The following is a 17,188-nucleotide window of genomic DNA, read 5'->3' as shown; positions in this document are numbered from 1 at the left end:
ATCCCCTTTCAGCTTGTCCAAGTGCAGGGGCACATTCCTGAGCTCAGCTTTGCTGTCATTGAAATACAAGTTTTTTGCAAATAAGTAATGAACAGCTGACTTGGCTGCCATTGCTGGATTTGAGATGGATGTTTTGGATACCTTTTAAAGCGGTAGAGAGCGTTTATAGAATTAAAGCCATGGTTTTTTTCTCATGTATAGCATATATCACCAGTTACATTAAAACTGCTGTTCCTCCAGCAAATGTGTTACCTGGCAGGTTATGTGATCTTGGGTGATGAGTCTCTGCTCCTATATTTTGGGAGGAACCGTGAGTATAGCTGGCTCTGATAAGCAACAGGAAACTCAGGTTTGTTTTTTTTTAACTTAAGATCTCTGAACGCGTAAAAGCAATTTCATGCTAATTTTGAGGCCTGCCATGACTTGCCTGGACCTCAGCCTAACAGTACAGCAAAGGACTGAAACAGTTTTGCTTCTGTCTGCAAAATCCTGTTAAAATAATGCTGGGGTTTGTCCCCATAGCTCCCACGGGTGTGTTTGCGTGAGGGAGAAACCCCAGGAAGCCCTAAAGCTGCATGCAGGCGCTAGTCCTGAACCTGTTTCTGTGACTGACCCAGTTCCCTATTTGCCTGCTCCCTGCCCAGCGGTTTATAAGGTTAAAAGATGGGTGTAAAATAACCTGTAATTTCAAAAGCAGTATTTTGATGTAAAGTTACTGTTCTGGAGCGTGTTGGGCCCCGTGGCAGCGTCTGAGCTCTTTCTGCTGGTGTCTAGAGAAGCACATTGCGATTGCCATGCTTGGGTGGTAAATGGGCTGGGTCGTTGCCCTTGGAACGTGCCTTCCCAGCTGATCGGATGCTGTTTGTCTGGGTTTTTTCTTTTTACAGCCTTTGGGAATGTGGTCGAGCAGAAATCGTGGGGCTTTACAGCCTTTGGGAGTGGGGTGGAGGAGAAATTGTGGCGTTTTACAGCCTTTGGGAATGGGATCAAGAAGAAATCATGGGGCTTTACAGCATTTGGGAATGGAGTGAGGAGAAATTGTGGAGTTTTACAGCCTTTGGGAATGGTATTGAGGAGAAATCAGGCTTTGCAGCCTTTGGGAATGGGGTGAAGATAAATTGTGGTTCTTTACAGCCTATGGGAATGGTGTCAGCAAGAAATCGCTGCTCCCTGGGCTGGGGTCAGGGCTCCCAGTGCCCCGCACTGTCGTTGCTGGGGTTGAGGGCGGCAGCCCCTGCCTGTCCTTGTGGCCTAAGGAACGGTGAAAACTGCGTTCTGGGCACTGAGGGCAGGCGGCCTGGCTCCCTTTGGCCAAGCATCACTGCTGCCCTCAGCCCTCCTGCTCCACCGGGGCTCCGGCTGGGAGCTGAGACCCTAAGGAAGGGGGTGAAGAGGAGGCCCCACAGCCATGAGGGGCACAACAACCCTGTGCAGTGCTACAAACTAGGAGAAGTCTGGCTGGAAAGCTGCCTGGAGGAGAGGGACCTGGGGGTGTTGTTTGACAGCGACTGAACAGGAGCCAGCAGTGGCCCAGGTGGCCAAGAAGGCCAATGGCATCTTGGCTTGGATCAGAAACGGCGTGACCAGCAGGGCCAGGGAGGTTCTTCTCCCTCTGTACTTGGCACTGGTGAGGCCGCTCCTTGAATCCTGTGTTCAGTTCTGGGCCCCTCCCCACAAGAAGGATGTTGAGGCTCTGGAGCGAGTCCAGAGAAGAGCAACGAAGCTGGTGAGGGGGCTGGAGAACAGGCCTGATGAGGAGTGGCTGAGAGAGCTGGGGGTGTTCAGCCTGGAGAAGAGGAGGCTGAGGGGAGACCTCATTGCTCTCTACAACTACCTGAAAGGAGGTTGTAGAGAGGAGGGTGCTGGGCTCTTCTCCCAAGTGACAGGGGACAGGACGAGAGGGAATGGCCTCAAGCTCCACCAGGGGAGGTTCAGGCTGGACATTAGGAAAGAATTTTTCACAGAAAGGGTCATTGGGCACTGTCAGAGGCTGCCCAGGGAGGGGGTTGAGTCACCTTCCCTGGAGGAGTTTAAGGGACGGGTGGACGAGGTGCTGAGGGACATGGGTTAGTGATTGATGGGAATGGTTGGACTCGATGATCCCGTGGGTCTCTTCCAACCTGGTGATTCTGTGATTCTCTGCCCCCCCCCCCTTTCCGCCATCACCACCGGGGGGCGCTGCGGGCGAAGGGGCAAGTGGGGCCTCCAGGGGGCGCTGCGGGAGGCGGGGGGGGGACACACACCCACACTGCAGCTGCGCGGCCTCCAGCCGCCCGGGGGCGCTGCGGGCCGGGCCGCTCCCTCCTCTCGCTGGTGCCCAGCCGGAAGCAGCGGCTGGAGCGGCGCCGCGGGGACCGCGCGTGGCGGGAGTCACACGCGTGTCTCTAACAAGGAACCCCACCCAGCAAGCGTCCCGCGCGTGTCCGTGCCTGGGAGGCCCTCAGCGAGCGCCACACGTGTGTCTGTGCCAGGGTTTTACAGCCCCGGAGCTGAGCTCGTTGTTTTCCCCCCTGTAGGGCCCGTGAGTGGCGTGGGGGGGGTGGCTCCTGTCCGCTCCGCTGTGGCCTGAAGTGCCTGTGCCGGCCTTCCCCTGCGTGGAAACGCTTTTGGGGCCACCATGGAGCAGGCATTCAGGGCCGTGGTCTGCAGGGCCGTGGGGCTGGCACCCACCAGCCGGTGGGAGTGGTGGGTGAGACACTGCTCCACTCAGCAGCCACGCCTCGCACCACCAGCTCCGTGTGGGGGTGAGGAGGGGCCACCCCGAGGTGGAGGTGGCGGCAGTCAGCTTCTCCAGGAAGGTTCCTCGGTGGTGGCTGCCCCCCGTCCCTCCTGTGAGCGCCTGGTCCCACAGAGCCGGCCACGGCCGTGGCAGAAGGCCGGACAGACCGTGCCGGACAGGGAGCTGTGGGTCTCCCGAGAGGGTTACTTCTCCAAGGAGAGGAAGAGACTGGACCGAAAGCCTTTGTTCATCGAGAGGACTAGAGGCTCAGAGATCTTATTTGGGATCGCGCCGTGTTCCCTGGCCCTATCTCAGTCGAGAAGGGGCCTGTTCAGGTTGTTCCTCAAGCAGAGCAGTGGCTCTCGGCGGCTCGTTATGAGTGAGCTTGTCCTTCAGGCCACGGCCCGGGGAGTCCCTGTACACCATGTCACAAGGAGAGAGCTGGATGCTCTTTGCAGAGGTCACGTCCACCAGGGAGTTTGTTTGGAGGCCACTCCTCTCTGTTTCAAGAGTTTGGAGGAAGCTGAAAAGCCTGATTTGGGGGTTGAAGAAAGTCAGAACAAACAGCTGATTTGGCTGGCGTTGGAGCAGATCCAGGATCCCATGAACCTGGGGGCACTGCTGCGCTCTGCATACTTTTTGGGGGTGGACAGAGTGGTGACAAGCCAGAGGAACAGGTATGGGCATGATTGTTCTCTCCTTCAGCTCTTGGGTTTTCTCTTCTTTTTTCCTGCTGACTCCCAAAGAGGTTTCTAGCCTGCATTGCTTGACAGCTTCTTTAGAGGGCTTTCTGGGACTGAGCTTCAGAGCTGAATTTGGCTTGCTGCTGCTTTGCTTTGTGCTCTGCAGGGAGGCTGCAGGATTCCAGGCTGGTGAGGAACCTCCCTGGGTGCTTTTTGGTTTAACCATTTAGTATTTCAGCTGTCAAACTGTACACAAAACTGCTGCAGCCTATTTCCTGGGTTAATTTCCGAGCCCTCCTCTTCTCCATAGGAAAATATATCCACATAGTCAGCGAGGACTTTAGTGGGCTGCCTGGAGCTAGGATGCAGAGGCAAGAGAAGGAAATACAGAAACAATAATTCTCCTGGATTTCCTTTTTGGCCCTTATATGATGCTTCACCCTTCTTTTTTTTTCCCTGCAGCTGCCCCTTGACTCCGACAGTAAGCAAAGCCAGCTCTGGAGCTATGGAAGTCTTTGATGTCTACGGCACAGATGATCTCCGGAGCTTTCTGAAGGTAAAATGATCTACTTTTTCCCCCGTTTTCCTTTCAAGAAAGCTCCAATACTGCATTTGTTGAACAGAAAGGCATTATAGGAAAAGGACTTGGTGATTTGCAGTGTCCTGTGCTCCTGCTCTGCATTCCTGTTTGCTGCCAGTGGTCTGTGCTGTCGGACCACTGCTGATGGGTGTGCACCTCCAGTCCCGTTCTAGTGAGTGGGGTAACAAGTCTGAGTTGTGGGTCTTTTCCTGGAGATGATTGGCAGGATAGCACCTTTCTCCCATCCTTGAGCTGGAGCTTGGTAAGACAAGGTCAGTCTCCTTTTCTTTCTGTGGTGACTGGAGCTAATGCTGCTGCCTGCAGCATCCTGAGACCTAGGCACACGATGGCAGCGTTGGGCAGCCTTTGGAGCAGGAGAGAGATGAAATCAGAGCTAGCGTGAGCTGCTGGGATTCTTTTTATGCTGCACTCAAGCCGTGATGTAAGATAGAGCCTTTTGCAGAATGTGCTGCAAAAGGAAAGGGAGTGCACACGCAAAAACATGTTTTAAACTGATACAAACGCAGGCACGTTGCTTTGAATTGTCAGACTGCGTCCATCCCCTGTGACAGCACCTTGTGATTGCCCCGACTCCTCGTGGAGGTCCTCTGTGCTCCAGCTGGGCTGGGGACCAGCATGCACATGGAGCAGGGAGCTGCAGGCTCTCATATGCCCTCCCCTGTTCTTGTGGGATCCCCCAAAAGGGTGGGAGGGCAGAGGCTGTAGAACCTTGGGAATGGAGGGTCTTCCCTTTGAGGAAGAGCTCATCATAGCCTGGGGTCGCTGCGAGGAGGCCGAGCAGAGGTCAGCCTGGACTGTTCCCACTTGATGCTAGAAAGCACTTGTCCAGCTGTACAGTCGGTCTGTGGCAACTGGAGCTCTGGATGATGGTGAAGTGAAAGGCACATAAAATACACTGATATTTAACTGGAGCAGCTGGAAGAATTGCTTTGTTACTGCAAAGCTTGAATTATTAGCATCTTGAGCCATTGCAGCAGTTCATTTAATTGGATACAGATTCACTGGTCTAACCCCTGATGTTGCCCGGCTGGTGTAAGTTTGTTGTAACATAATGTAAAAAGTGCTAGTTTCTCAGGAAATGAAGCTGGCAAGAAGCAGCATCTCTTTTATTGTTAAAATGGGTTTCCAAGACAGACAATTAAGGCTGTTTTTACTAGAGTGTGGGAGGGAAGGCTCGTTCTTTGGTTATGTGAGGCACTGAGTGTTGAGTGCTCTGTCTTTTCTATGAGCTGATTTTTAGCGTCTGAGTTTGGAAATGTGCACTTGTGTTTGAAAACATTACTGTGGTCTTCTGATGGCTGAGCCTGCACTTGAGAAGTTCCACCACATTGCTCTCTGGATTAGCCTTATGCTAATGTTTTTAACACTACTGTTTTTGTGTGCTTTCCTGGCAAAAACCTTCCTAGAACTGTTCTGTAGGCATAAAAAAAAAAGCTTTTCAGTTGCTGTTTGTTTGTGTGTTGAACTGGAATAAACACCAGAAGGAAAATTACCTTTTTTTTTTTTTCTTAAATCGAGGTTTGTGTGCTGGTACTAGGAGGGTTTTGGTGGTAAAAATTCAAAGGATGCCAATCTGACTGGCTTTTCTATTTTTTTTAACTAAAACCATAAATTATAGTGTCTTTGTATGTCTGGCGTATTTTCTTTTTACGCTTGAATAGTAGACAATTCTTTAACATTTGTTTCCTTTCCCTTTCCAGGCTAAAGCTGCAGAAGGCTGGGAAGTTGTGGGAACGGTCAGCAGTCCTGAGGATGTGGAAAATGTTCCTGTCATCAGTTGCTTGGAATTTCAGTGGAATAAACCTGTTATTATAGTAATAGGTATTTCAATTCACAGAGCTTTGGGCTTGTTGAAAGTGCATGCGTGAGGAAGCCTTCAGGGTGATGTTTCACTCCCAAACTAGTTGAAAGTCTGTCTCGTTGCCTCACGCTTTGTTCTGGTAAAGAAAAGCTGAGTGAGAAGTACTAGAATGATCTGGCTGCAAATTAAATGGGGACCCACAAGAAGAGGGGGAGCTGGGAAGCCTCCCAGGAGGAGCTGTAAGAACAGACTGATTTGTGTGGATGGGCAGGGAGTTCAGAAGGTGAGGAGGGTCAGGATGACAGCTGGGAAGAAGCATGAGAGGCTGTTGCTGGGGATTGGTCTGAATATAAGATGGACTTTGTGGCACAGAGACCAGTCAGTGGCTGCCTTTGTACGCCTAGGAGAAGGCATTAGGAGTGAGTGTAGTTCTCTCTGCCAGACCTGTGTGCTGTTTTGAGCAACAGGTGCTGCATTCCTGAGCACCTAAACTGGGCGATTCCTCTAGGGCCCTCTGCTTCTCCCCCATCTTTGTTAAGGATGCTGTCTTTTGTAGGCAGAGTCTGGAGTTGTGCAACCTCCCAGACGGTGAAGAGAACAGAAGTAACGGCCTTGGGGCAACTAAAGAAATTCACCCAGGAGTGCTGCTCTAGTTGCCTTTGTGTGGTTGCACTGTAACCCCCCGCGTTGTGACACCTGGCATAAGAGCTGGTTTAAGCTTTTACACTTGGAAGTAGTGTCATGCTGGAGATGAGCCATCAAGGGGCTGTAATCCTGCCCTGTGCTGCGGTTTTCTTGGCTCAGACGACATTCCTTTAATTAAAATGTTTATTGAACTCCTAGAAATACTGACAAGACAACACCACAAATCTGGCATCTCTACAAGATGTGTGGAGCTATATTATAAAGGGAGTAGGGAGGCTGGCAGTCCTGCTGATGGACCACAAAGAAATGCGTCCCAGAAACAACGACAACACCAGGGGAAAGGAAGGGGATGAAAGTGGCAGTGGTGTCGTTAGCTTGAGTTATGAGAGATTTCTCCAGGAAAAAGTCCAAATATCCTTTTGTCAAGGGAGATTGGAGGCTGATTGGTAGATGCATGAGGAGAGCTCCCGGACCTTGCAGCAGTAATGATTTCAACTCTCTGCTGAGCACTAACTCTTCGCTGAAAAGAAAATGGAACATTACAGTCATCCGATGCTGCGGTTGTTTGAAGAAACATCCTAGATCTGAATATGTAGTGTACCTGCAGCCGCAAACAGAGAGCAGCAGAGATAATGTAGCATAGTAGTGAGCTTCCTAGCGTTGCACAGATTGTCTTATAAGTTAAGTGTTTGCAGACTTGAATTCACCCTCCTGGCATCCTCTCTGGCTTGGCAGAGAGTGATTTGGACAGTCCAGCTTAATGTTGTCTGCACTGGAGTCGTTGCTGAAGGTGACAGGCAGGCTGCCTGCCCTAAAAACTGGGAGCCTTGTGCAAGCAGGAGCAGACTGGGAGCAGTTAGATGTCTGAGCAAGAAGAATTTCTTGGTAATTTGTTCTTCTTACACCTTCAGTCTTTAGCTTGGGGTTTGAGTCTGCTCGTGGAATTGGTGGTTTTATGGAGTTGAGAAATTTGCCTTATTTCTCTGAACAGCCAGCGTGGCTTGTCTCTGCCTGGCTTTGAACTTACTTCACTGGCAACTGCAGTTGTTGCAGTGGTATTAATTGTAAACAGGGCAGGAAACCTGCTTTGTCGTTTCAGCCAAGCTTTAACTCTCATCTTTGAGGCCTACCAGTGAGGGGAAAAAGCTAAGAGATGGAAGTCAAAGAACTGAAGTGAGAAGTGTTTTGTTCACCGGGATAGACTAGGAATTAATCTGATTCAGTCAATACTCCCTCCTTTGTGTTACACTGTGCAAATCTTTTTGCCCTGAATTTATGTTTCCTAATTATTTTAAGCAGCCAGAGCCATAAAAACTTCGTAAAAGCTGGAAGCAAAATTAGGGATTGCAAGACCCTTATCAGAGAGAGGAGAGGGTTGCTCCAGGAGCTGCTGTACCTCTGACAATAGCTGCTGTCCCAGTTGAAGAGTCCCATGAAAGCGTGGTTTTAGAGGCTCAAGAGACAAATACGCCTGTAAGTTGTAAAATGTTTGTGTTGAATCAGGAAAAGTAGGATGTCAAAAAATGTAGCATCATGGTGAAGAGGCAGGCCAGGCCACAGGAGGGCCTGGCTCTGATTCGTTGTGTTGCACAGGCTTCCCATGTGAACTTGGATAACTCAAGACAGGTCTTGTCTGCGCTTCTGGCTTTAAATGATAAAGGAAATAATGATTGGGATGGGATTTTGGTTTTTTGAAGGTTCACTTAACCCCAGCCAAAGGATGCTTTTGCCAGAGTGGTGGAATTCATGTGGGAAAGTGATGCAAAATGCATTCTCCAGAGCATTCTTTTGCTTGCACAGAATGCATCTTGCCGGTTAGATCAGGCCAGCAAAACATGAGACCGAGCCTGAGCTTCCAGTCTGTGTAATGGGAATGAGAGCACCCACCTACTCTGTGTGGTCAGAGGTTCATCACACAGATCAGTACACAGGGACAGGGCGCAGGACCTGATGGGGAGATGCTGTAAATAGGGAAAGAATTTTGTGGCAACTCAGTTGAGCCAGGAGCTCATTTGCCTTGCAGAGTGAGCCTCCAGTGGTAAAGACTGCCTAAAGCATCCATGTACACTGTAAAACTGCAGCTAAGTGCCTAAATCTGGGTGAGCTCGAGCGAGTGCTTGGGGACAGCTCTGGTCACACAGGCAGAGGCGCAGAAGCCCTTGGTGTACAGCGTGCACCCCGGCAGCGCTGTCCTGGGACGAGTTGGGAGTTCTGTGGAGTTGGGCTACTGAAGGGAGACGTTTGGCTTCCAGCATGCTGAGCCTGTTTTGTCAGAGGGTGAGCACATCGTAGAAATGAGCTGGGTATTCTTGCAGCCGTGTAGCTGTCTGTGTAGCTCTAAATAATGAACGTGGAAGAATTCTTTGGGGATCCAAGCGGGCTGGGAGGTCTGTGGTCTTCTGCATTTTCACTTGTCTGCATGCAGGATTGTTTAAAGCCTCTCCCTTTCCATTTCCCTTTGTGACAGCGTGAGTCAAACAACTACTAATGACCTGGGATAGATTTCAACTCTGTTTCACCAGTGTATCAGCCCAAACATATCAGGGCTGTTGGATGGTTTAACAACTAATCAATTGAAGCTTCTGGTTAAACTGTCTGCATTCACAAGTTGCACCCAGCTGGTGGTACTGTGAGCTGAAAAGGCTGAACCCGTCACTATCGATAGGAATGTGGGATTTGCTGGACCAGATCAGGCCTGTGGCCTCTTACTGCCTTGTCCCTCTGGCAGCAGCTTGTGTACGCTGGCACGGTGGCTGCTTGCACAGGGATCTTTGCACTCAGGATTCAAGGCTCTGTATTCCGTGCAGTGCATGCAGGTGTGTGGCACAGGTGTTCCCCCAAAACACTTCAGGTACTGGAGGACACATCTGGGGAGGCTGGAGTGGGTCAGGCTGGGAAGGTGCTAATCTTGTCTCTTGTAGTTCTTGGCTGTTGCTGCATGGAAGCTGGTGAGGTTGCTTGTGAGCTTAGGGGCAGGGGTTTAGTTGTGTCAGAGCATTAGCAGGAACAGTACTCAGGATGAGCTAAAAGGGATGTGACAGCAGCTGTGAGCTGACCTGAGCAGTGTCTTTGCTCTGCAGGCAGTGAAGGGGATGGACTTTCCCTAGAGACGCAGCTCTTGTGCCATCGGATGCTGGCCATACCCCCTGGCAGAGTGCTTCACCCTGGGATTGAGTCGCTGAACGTCTCTGTGGCTACTGGTAAAAACAATTCTTATTTACAAAGATGTCGTAGTCCAAATGTCTGTATTTAAAAGTCAAACAAATACCCAGGCCTGCAGAATGATTTTCAAGTGATTTTTTAAAAATTTATTCTTACTTTCCTCTAGGGATTCTCCTGCACTCCATCTGCAGCCAAAAGCTGAAGCATGGCGATTGAACTTTTTTTTTTTACTTGGTGAGGGAAGCTGCTTGGTGTTTTGTGGTTGAGCATATGGAAGTGCTTTTTCCAGGGAATTCACCATCACTGTGAGTTCCAGGGAGAGCCCCGTTGACCTGAACTGCATCTTGAATGATGTACAATACCACAGGAACCCTGTCTTAATACTGACGTCGGACACGTACTAGGTAACACCTCCCACTGGCACTTTGGAGAAGCGGCTGTAAGGAAGGGGGACCAAGCCAGGTTTTAAACATGAACAGCAAAATCCTTCAATTTTTCAGTAAAATACCCAGTGGTGGCTGCGAGCCTTGTGCCTGTCGCATGGGGGCTTTGTACATTGCTTGTGCTGCAGAGAGGATCCAGGCTGTAGGTCAAAGCCAGGGCTGCCACTGAGACCATCCATGCCCTGTCCCCACTCTGTGCTCCATGTCTGAGCCCACCGCTCCGTTAGCAGCCAGGGGGGCACTGATGAGAACCAAGTATGATATGGGACTACTCAGTAGCAATTTCTTCACAAAGAGCCGATTTCTCTGTGCATGTTACTGCTTGAATGTCTGAAAACACAGGGTGATGTATTTGGTTGTAGCCCAGGTCTGCAGCCCTGCTGAAGGATGGACGTGAGCTGTTAGAAAACGGCTTTAGTGGGGAAAAATGCAGCCCATTGAAATAAAAGCTCTGTAAAGTCTCAAATCAGTCCTTTTTTGTCATATATAAATCCGGAGCGTGATTAGTGGAACAGAGTGCTTCCATCAGGTGGGAAGGGGAAGTGGAAACTTGTTCTTTTCTTCCAGGGAAGTTTCTTTTCCATGGTAGGCCTGATCCTGCTGGATGCTGAGCTACCCCAGCACCGCTCTCCCCACTGATGGCATAGAGAGGGTGGTGAAGGTGGCTTCATTTGCAAACATCCTGGTTGAAAACCAGGCTGGCTAAGTTATTGAGAACCAAATGAATGTTATCACTTAGCACCTTAATTATTTTATTTAGCTACTGTGGCCCTTTGCATAGGATTCCTCATTAACACTTAATTTACAGTGCCCTTTAGGGATAATTTCAAACAATTCAGCTTAGTCTCCTCCCTCCCCCCCTTCCAAATGAACAAGTAAATCACTCAGGGTGACTAATTAGGACTTTCCTTTGAGCTAAATGAAGTCTGTAAACCCGGTCTGTGGATGTGGAGGTTTTTCAGGTGTGTACCTGGCAGTGGGTGCAGCAGTGGGGACACCAGGTGCCTGGGATGGGACACGGAGCTGCCGTGGCAGCACATATCCTGAGCTGTGCAAGCCCTTTTGCTCTCTCCTTTGGATAAGGACAAGACCCAGTTACCCCCAAACCACAGCTGTAGCGTGCACAGGGCTGTGGCACCTGGGTCTGAAGATGAGCTGGTCACTGAATAGCTGTGCTCTGGTGCCTTGCTGGGGTGATGGTTCTGGGGTGGGTATGTAGCACTTGCAGAGTGTGAACTGAGTGTGTCTTTGGTTGTAATGCTGAAATAAAAAGGCCCCGGGCCAGGGTGTCTGCAGGCCCCCTCCTTGTGAGGCAGCGCTGCTTCTGCAACAGGGGGTGCCCCAGCAGAGGGTGCCCGTGTCTCAGATTTGCTCCTTTTTCAGAGGAAAGATTCAGCGCTTGGGGCTAACTGAATCCTTCCTTTGGAGCAGCAGGGGTGAGGAGAAAGCCATTTGTTTAGTTTTGACCTAAAGGTAAGTATATTTCTCCAGTTTCATAGAAACTGCAGTTTTTACTTTTTTTTTTCTTTCTTCTTTAAATTTATTTAAGCAGCACTTCAGCAGGGGAGGCACTTCACTGAGTTTGCCTGTTTGGGGAGCTTGGAGCCATCAGACTGTGTGTAGCTATGCTCCCTCCCCCCATCTCATGAGGAGGCTGGTGAGTAACGATGGAGCAGCTACTTTACTTCTGGAAGGCTCCCAAAAAGCTTTGAAACCTCAGTGCCCACAGCAGCTCTGCCGACAGGGTGAGTGCGGTAGATCCAAGTTCTTGCAGTCTCTTGTCCATCAGTCCAGCAGCCACTGCACTCCCCTGCGAATTTCCCCACACAGCCAACGTATCCACGAAGCGCCTTGATTTGGCACTGCAGTGTCAGACAAGGCTTTCTGGGAGTTGCATGAGGCTTGAATTTTTAAGAGGCAGGAATTTGCGCTGGTAACTAGGGCTGCAGCTCAGGTTTTTTGCTTGAGAGCTGCAATACAGCCTTCTGTGAGTGCAGTAAATCCCACTCCGGATGGCTCTGCTGTTTACAGTTAGCCTGTTTCCCTCTGTGGTAACTTTTGGCTCTGCTTTATTTCACTGGATTGCTCCTCTGCTGTCACCAGGCCAGCTTTGGGGTGTATCTGCCATGGCCAGTGCTTTCTTCTTCTGCTGTGGGCTGAGACCTGCGAGGAGCACGGGGACCTCTGCACACTCGCACCTTTGGAGATGGAGCTTTGAGCTGTGCGCTTTGCCCCAATCTAATAAATGCAATCCATTAATTGGATCATTGCCTGCTTCTCCAGTTAATTTCCTGGATATTTTTAAATGTTAAAATGTAGTTTTTATAGTCTTTCATTATTTTTAGCCTTAAGCTTGACTATAATCACCCCTGTAATGTAACTGTAAAAAACTCCTGGCTTTACATCATAAAGGAGGACATTAATTGCCATTTTTAGTGTACATCAGCAAGATCAAAACATGCTTCCTGATTACTTCTGTTTGTACACACAGTCTCTTTGATATTTAGATATGAATAAAGTGTGTGTGTGTAATTTGAAAGTCAATTCTTCCCTCTCTGCTGCTTGCCATGGATTCCTTTTAGAAGCTTATTTACCAAATTGATTTTAAAATTTAGTAATTGTCCTTCCAAAATGATTTCTCAATAATCAAAGTGTCTCTAAGCACAGTGGCAAAATATTTGTCCTTCTTGGTTCAGAAGATGTGCTCCACGCCTTGCCCTTTTTATCCTCAGATGAGGGTGAACACAGAGCTTTTCATCCTCCAAAATCAACCCCAGGGAGAACTGGCTGTGAGATCAGCCCAGTTGATGCCCCAAATTTTGCTTTTGTGCACAGATTATCAACCTGACTGAAAAAAACTTGTTCCATCAAATCCATCACTGGGTCCCTATCACTTTTCCTGAGACTGGCAGGGCTTTGGGACAGGGACTATCACCTTTGTCTGTGCAAAGCTCGAGGTGGTACCAAGGCTGAAGGGAACGATGTGGGGTGGCTGATGCTGGAAACACCACCCAAGGGGCACCGTCCTCACTGGCGGTGGGGAATCCTCTGCTGCACTGCAGCTCCTATCCACGTTTGTAAATGTAATCAACCTTGAGGTCTTGTTACTTCCACAGGTGCAATTAACATTACCATCTGCTAATCCGTGATTAACGATGTTTACAAATATGCTACAACATGTTAAAATGTGCCGGCACACTTCTTTTCCCCCCTCTTTTTCCCCTCCCCTCCCTGTTTCAGTGTGGGAGCTGTGCCACTGGCATCAGCACGGGAGGGATTTCCTAGCGGAGGGCTCCCCATACCCAACCATTAACTCACAGACATTTTGTTTTCATAATTTAAAAGTGCTGTTAAAAGTCCAAACCAGCTGTAGATATGACAAGTTCAAATCAAAAGGTCAGTGCTGCTAAATGGGATTTAATTGGACGGGGGTTGAGGTACAAACTGATGAATCTGAATAATAAAACTTTGTGGGGAGCGACATATGGTGCAGTTTAAAGTAAATTTTTATTGATCATCCCACAACCGATGTGTTAATGGGGTGGCAGTCTTTGCTTTCGTTTTGATGTTGATGTGGAGTTTTAATAATGTCACCCAGGAATATTGTGGAGGAGCTTATAATGTAAAAAAAAGAGTTTTTTCTATTAACTGCCTTTTTCTTCTTAATGCAGAGAGGAATACATTATCTCTCTATTGTATGTCCTCCAGATCTAGGTTACATGTAATTGCTTGGTAATTGGTAGAACCATGTAAAAGCCATGGTATTTGCCAGTAAACCCTCCTAAGTTACCATGAAATTGAAGTGTGATATTTATTCTCTACTAAACTTGCTACCCAAATATCGTATCCAATCAGGTTTGGTCACCGCAGAAGCATTTCTGCAGTGGCTGTGCCATGTGTCACGCCTGCTTGGCTTGGATTTTGCACTGATATTGTCCTAACAACAGGTGGGACACTGACTGAGAGGCTGAGGGGTTAGTTTGCTTCAAGGGAAGATGCTTTAAGCTCTCTTGGGCTTCAGTCTCAGGGTTATTACAGTTGTTTTGAGGCCGAACTCAAAATGATGGAGGTTTGGAGATAGCTGAAGAAGTTCATGTGTTTTCAATGGGAGTGGGAACAGTCATTACTCTTACAATGGTTTTTGAAGCCTCTGGAGATAAAGCATTTGTTGATATGCTGGGGGTACATCCTTGGGTTGCCTGTATTTTAGCCTCTTGTTAGTAGGATGTCCAAAACTTTCCCCATCTGGGGAATTTTTATGATTGAACCATCACTGTGGTTTAGGCACCGCCAGCCCCCCCGATATTCATGGACTCATGTTTGAGGAGCCTCTGCTCGTGACATTTTTCCCCTGATGGAAGGATTTGCCCCTCTTGAGGAATGGCTGTGTGGGTTCAGTGATGACTCCTTAACGCCTGCCTCATGGCTTTAAATATGAGCAGGAATAATTGCCTGGCTTATGATCAATAGTTTTATATACTTAAAAAATGTAACAATATGCTGGGAATTGATGCAAAGTTAAACCTGCCAATTTTTTTTTCTTGCTGGCCTGTTCTAGAAGCTGCAAACTCAGCAGTGTTTCCCCTGTGCTTGGGAAGCAGCAGCTCAGCTGTTTTGTCTGAAGATCTGAACCTCCTGTGCATGCCACGGATCTGACCTGACTCTCCCAGGTCCTGTTTCGTGGCTGCGGACATGGGAGGAAGCTGTGGTGGCTGCAGTTGGGTATAAATGTTCGTTCTTAATGTTTTATAAAGCTGCCTTTGAAAGGTTGTGTACAGCAGATAAAAAGGCCACTTGATCCTGTGGGTTCTGGATCCTGGTGTGGTGTTAATGAAATGTCCCAGCACCAAACTGCCCATGGGAAAGCAGGTGGAGGGGCTACGCTCAGCCCCGTGGGGCATCTTGGGATGACCAGCGCTTATATAAATCATTAGCACTATTCCAGTGGTTAATTACTTATGGGAGCAACTACCACAGCTTCTCCTGCAGAAGAAGTCCCACCTCACCTTCCCTCAGGTGCCAGTGCTTTGGGAAAAATCCCCTTTTCCTGTGTGGTGTTGGGGTAGGTGGGAGAGAGAATGGTGGTGAGGGTGTCCTGGGATGAGAAGAAGAGGTGGATGTTGGAGCCATGCTGCAGGTGATGCAGGATGGAGGGTGTCCCACCAGTGCTGCAGTCCTTGTACGTGCTTATGCCAAGGTATGGGATAGTATCATACATTAAAGGTATGTGGCATAGCAAGAGGAGTTACCCCTTTTCCATTTGGGATCGTTCCTGGCACGTGAGCTTCATCCCACGAGCAGCAGCTGGGGAGAGTCAGGCAGTTTTGCAACCCTGGACCGTGCTGCTTGCACGGCCTCATCCCAGTCTGCTGAGGATGGAGCAAGCGGGTGTCATAAAACTGCCTCGAGCAGAGCTCGAGTGAACCCCCTTTGCTACTCAGTGGTGCTGTTGGGGAATCGCAAGCAGGAGAACGGTTCAAAACGAAGGGCATGCAAGAGCGATGCACGAGGGTTTCGCGTTACCCAGCAGAATAAATGAGGTGGTGGTGTCTGGTGGCGCCTTGCAGCTTTGCCAACCCTCATTAGCACCTTTCAGCAAAGCAGAGCTTGCTCAAAGTGTAGCACAAGTCTTTTGCTGGAGATTGCATCTGTGCCTAATATGCATTTTTATATAAACAAGGGTTCTAAATGGCCTTTCGGTTCCCTCTGTAATGTCTTTTTTAATGGAAGGTCCTGAATTAAGAACATATATATATGACTCCAAGAATTTTCTAAGTGATATTGAAAACCTATTGTAAAGTAGGATTTCTTCTTGCAAAATTATTTTAATGAGGTTCCAGTTTATTTTCTGGCTATATTTTACTTATTTAATCCTCCAGAGGGGTTTTTCGGAGGCAGCATCTCATTTTCAATGCAACTATTCTTAACATTAGGGAAAACTACCTTTCTGAAATGCATGAAGGGAAGGAAAAAAAAAAGAGCCAGAGGAAGATGTACGAGATAAGAATAAACTTGAAAAGCTTTGAGGTGGTTTATGGCTTCTCTTGAAAGAATAACAGTTCATGTATTTTTGTTATGGTGTGGTTTAATGATGCTTGCAGGAAAAAGATAAGGTAGAAATGGAAATATAAAATTAAACCAGCAAAGTGAATGTGATTATTTTAGTTACTAGTATTACCTGGGGAAAACGCTCTTGGGGTTTTTTATCTAGACTAAATATTTGCTTTTCTAAAAGGGAAGGCCCTCTGCATCTCCCGGCACAAGGGTGGGAAGTGGAATTTTCCTGTGGTCCAGCAGCCACGGGAGGGTGGAGGCGTCTCTGCTGGAGCCCAGCTGCTGGCTGTGACTGTGCTGGGTTCCTCGCAGCCCGACGTCGCCGTCCTAGGGCTGCGCTTTGCCCCAGGACTGGTTTTCCTGGGGTTGTTCTGGGTGCTGGGGTGGGGAAATGACCCCGAGAGGGGCTTCACAGCCTCCCCACAGTGTCTGTGCTGCTGCATCACCACGGGCATCCCAGACACGGTGGGAGGAGGCATGGTGGGACCCTGTTTCCCAGCAAGTGTGTGAGGGCCTTTGTGCCTGTTCTGGAGGAACATTCTTCTCAAGGAGCTGGGCATGGCGTGGTCTTGTCCCTTCCTGCCTCATCCCATCCTTCCCTTCTCATTTCACCCCACCCATCTCCATCCCACCCTGATCTCCATCCCCATCTCTGTCTGTGGGTACAGACCTGGGGTAAAGAACTCAAGAGCTGCCCCAGTCGTAGGGCTCTTGCCTTCTCTGAGCAGCTCTGCAGGTTTCCAGTCTGAGCCACGATGTCGTGGGATTGTGCTGCCCATGCAGTTTGATGGGGGCTTGACAGAATGAGCCAGATCTCAAGTCAACTCCGGTGCAACAGGCAAGACCCCAGCTGAGCTCGAGCCCCGAGCATCCTGTTCCAGCCACCGCTGCGTAAGCCCAGCCGCCGGGTCGTGAGAGGTAAACTCACCAATGAATTAAGCCTGACATGTGGCCTTGAGCCTCACTGGGTAGTTAATTTTTCAATTTCTTTCATGGATCTGGAGTAGCAGAGAGTTTGTTTATAATTAAAGTACTTGAAGATTTATACTTTAATTCAAATAGCTGAAAAGAAGCAGTTTC

At 48.9% G+C, this 17,188-nt stretch overlaps 1 protein-coding gene across 1 annotated transcript; it reads left to right on the top strand.

The window, feature by feature from the left end:
• The first annotated feature begins 2,357 nt into the window (after positions 1-2,357).
• MRM1 (mitochondrial rRNA methyltransferase 1) lies at positions 2,358-11,050 on the top strand. The gene is made up of 5 exons (XM_069873812.1): positions 2,358-3,396; positions 3,865-3,958; positions 5,704-5,824; positions 9,530-9,649; positions 9,778-11,050. Exons 1-5 carry the CDS (start codon positions 2,618-2,620, stop codon positions 9,825-9,827), a joined length of 1,164 nt encoding a protein of 387 aa, XP_069729913.1. The 5' UTR covers positions 2,358-2,617; the 3' UTR covers positions 9,828-11,050.
• Positions 11,051-17,188: the final 6,138 nt, after the last annotated feature.

Source organism: Phaenicophaeus curvirostris, chromosome 21, assembly GCF_032191515.1.
Source record: "Phaenicophaeus curvirostris isolate KB17595 chromosome 21, BPBGC_Pcur_1.0, whole genome shotgun sequence".
Lineage (NCBI taxonomy): Eukaryota > Metazoa > Chordata > Aves > Cuculiformes > Cuculidae > Phaenicophaeus > Phaenicophaeus curvirostris.
This window is presented reverse-complemented; position numbering and strand designations above follow the sequence as displayed.

Bases quoted from the DNA above. Each gene is read 5' to 3' on its own strand.
- MRM1 (XM_069873812.1), top strand. From the start codon at position 2,618: ATGGAGCAGGCATTCAGGGCCGTGGTCTGCAGGGCCGTGGGGCTGGCA. The intron at 3,959-5,703 runs GTAAAATGATCT...TTCCCTTTCCAG, and splicing joins ATCTCCGGAGCTTTCTGAAG to GCTAAAGCTGCAGAAGGCTG. The intron at 5,825-9,529 runs GTATTTCAATTC...TTTGCTCTGCAG, and splicing joins ACCTGTTATTATAGTAATAG to GCAGTGAAGGGGATGGACTT.